The sequence below is a fragment of the Papilio polytes genome, unplaced genomic scaffold, assembly GCF_000836215.1.
Source record: "Papilio polytes unplaced genomic scaffold, Ppol_1.0 DF824225.1, whole genome shotgun sequence".
Taxonomy (NCBI): domain Eukaryota; kingdom Metazoa; phylum Arthropoda; class Insecta; order Lepidoptera; family Papilionidae; genus Papilio; species Papilio polytes.
The window spans coordinates 235184-236836 of record NW_013524979.1 but is presented as its reverse complement, the minus strand read 5'-3'; the positions used below and the strand labels follow the sequence as shown (position 1 = coordinate 236836).

At 32.7% G+C, this 1653-nt stretch overlaps 1 protein-coding gene across 4 annotated transcripts in view; it reads right to left on the bottom strand.

The window, feature by feature from the left end:
* The window catches only part of LOC106110574 (receptor expression-enhancing protein 5-like), an 8761-nt gene extending 7119 nt beyond the window's left edge, over positions 1-1642 (bottom strand). For 2 of the 4 annotated variants that reach the window (XR_001226106.1, XM_013292450.1), the window contains exons 1-2: positions 1383-1642; positions 1077-1309 (exon numbers count right to left, since the gene is read on the bottom strand). Coding sequence is in view for 3 of the 4 variants with exons in the window: in XM_013292450.1 (XP_013147904.1) it covers positions 1077-1309; positions 1383-1512 (363 nt within the window). In the remaining variant the exon portion in view is untranslated. The remainder of the gene's footprint in view (positions 1-1076; positions 1310-1382) is intronic. The other 2 variants (XM_013292453.1, XM_013292452.1) reach the window with 1 other exon arrangement.
* Between the last annotated feature and the right edge of the window lie 11 nt (positions 1643-1653).

Below are 1653 nucleotides of genomic sequence, written 5' to 3'. Positions count from 1 at the left end.
ATTTTTAAATAATTCTCTTTATAATAAAAAGCTGTACACTTATGTCATGCTTTAGGCTATATATTTTCACACTATTAAACTTAGGGGCTAAATATTTTGGATAAAAATGTGGAAAAGACACAAAAGTTGCTGCCAACATCAAGGAAGCAAGATTGCTATAGTAAGGATTATATTTGCAATTAAAAATTTGACAAATGTAAACAATAAAATAATGTTTTTATAATTCCACATGCATGAAGCCTCATGGGAACAGCTAGTTGTTTAGATAAAGACAATAACAATTTTGTCTAGAATGTTGATTACAAGAAATCTTACTAATATTATAAATTCATAAGTTTAGATGGATGGATGTTTGTTGGAGTGTGTAGCCTAAACTGCTGAACAGATTTTGATGAAATTTGGCATAGATGTAGAGGATAGTATGTAAGAACACATATGCTACTTACTTTTGTTTTTTTTTAATTCCACACAGACAGGGAAAAGGCTAGTGTTCGAATTATTTTTAAAGATTTCAGCCTACTACTTTCGGCAAACAGAACAATATTTCTACACACATGTGGCTATAATGGTATATTTTTCAATTATTCTATAGATATGAGTTAAGTATATATTACGAAATATTGTTAAAACTAACAGCTACATTCCATATTCATTCATTTAGGATATAGATTAAAATTTAGCAAATTCTGACTAACAGTATATTGAAAAAGTACAGAAAAACTTCAGTTAAAAATGTTATCCCAAACAGATAAATTATCTAAAGATAGCAAAGTGACAAGTAAAAGTGTGGTAATAAAAAGATTATCTCACTAAAGATAACATCTAGTGTCCAATAAATTCAAATGATATTAAAGATACAAGAATTTAAATTATTGCTGAAGGTATAACTTTAACACAAGGATCAATTTGCATAGCCTAATAGATTTTATTACAAAACATATGGAATATCGATTTTTAACATAAAAGTAAGAAAATTTTCATGCAAATATCGATTTTTCCAACACAATAGAATGCTGCTCCTTCACAAAAGTTTTTTTTTTCTCAAAATGGCGAACATATGGAATCTTTGTACTCACCTTTATGAGCCAATAGAGAGGGAACCAACCCACGATGAAGTCCGAGAAGTATTCGAGAATCGAAAAGCAAGCGTATACCACCCAATATGTCAGCCACTTAGTGTCATCGTCCTTTTGAGGAGATTCCAAAGCCCTCATTGACATATACGCAGGATATACGAATCCAATCGAATTGCATATCAACTCAGCTCCGATTCCAAATACTAAATATAAACCGGTGAACGCGACGACTCCTGCCGACACAAAACAAACGTCAAATACACAGCTAAAGATATAAATAAATTCCCTTTTTAAAACCAAACTCACCTACGAATAGATATACCCTGCTCACGCCGGTTTTTGACTCCGCAATGTCGAAGTATCTGGTCCATGGTTTGCTTCTGTCCTTGAGGCTTTTCTCAATCGCGTCTCTGTACTCTTGCAGTCTGATACTCATTTTGATGATTTAGTGTTTTAAGATTACGGAATTTTGGTGGATTAGCTACTGCCAACAATTCACGACCGCCTCTCTCTCTTCGATTGATTTGACAGGACGGCAGTAAAACGTAATAAGAGACAGTAAAGGTGACATTACGTT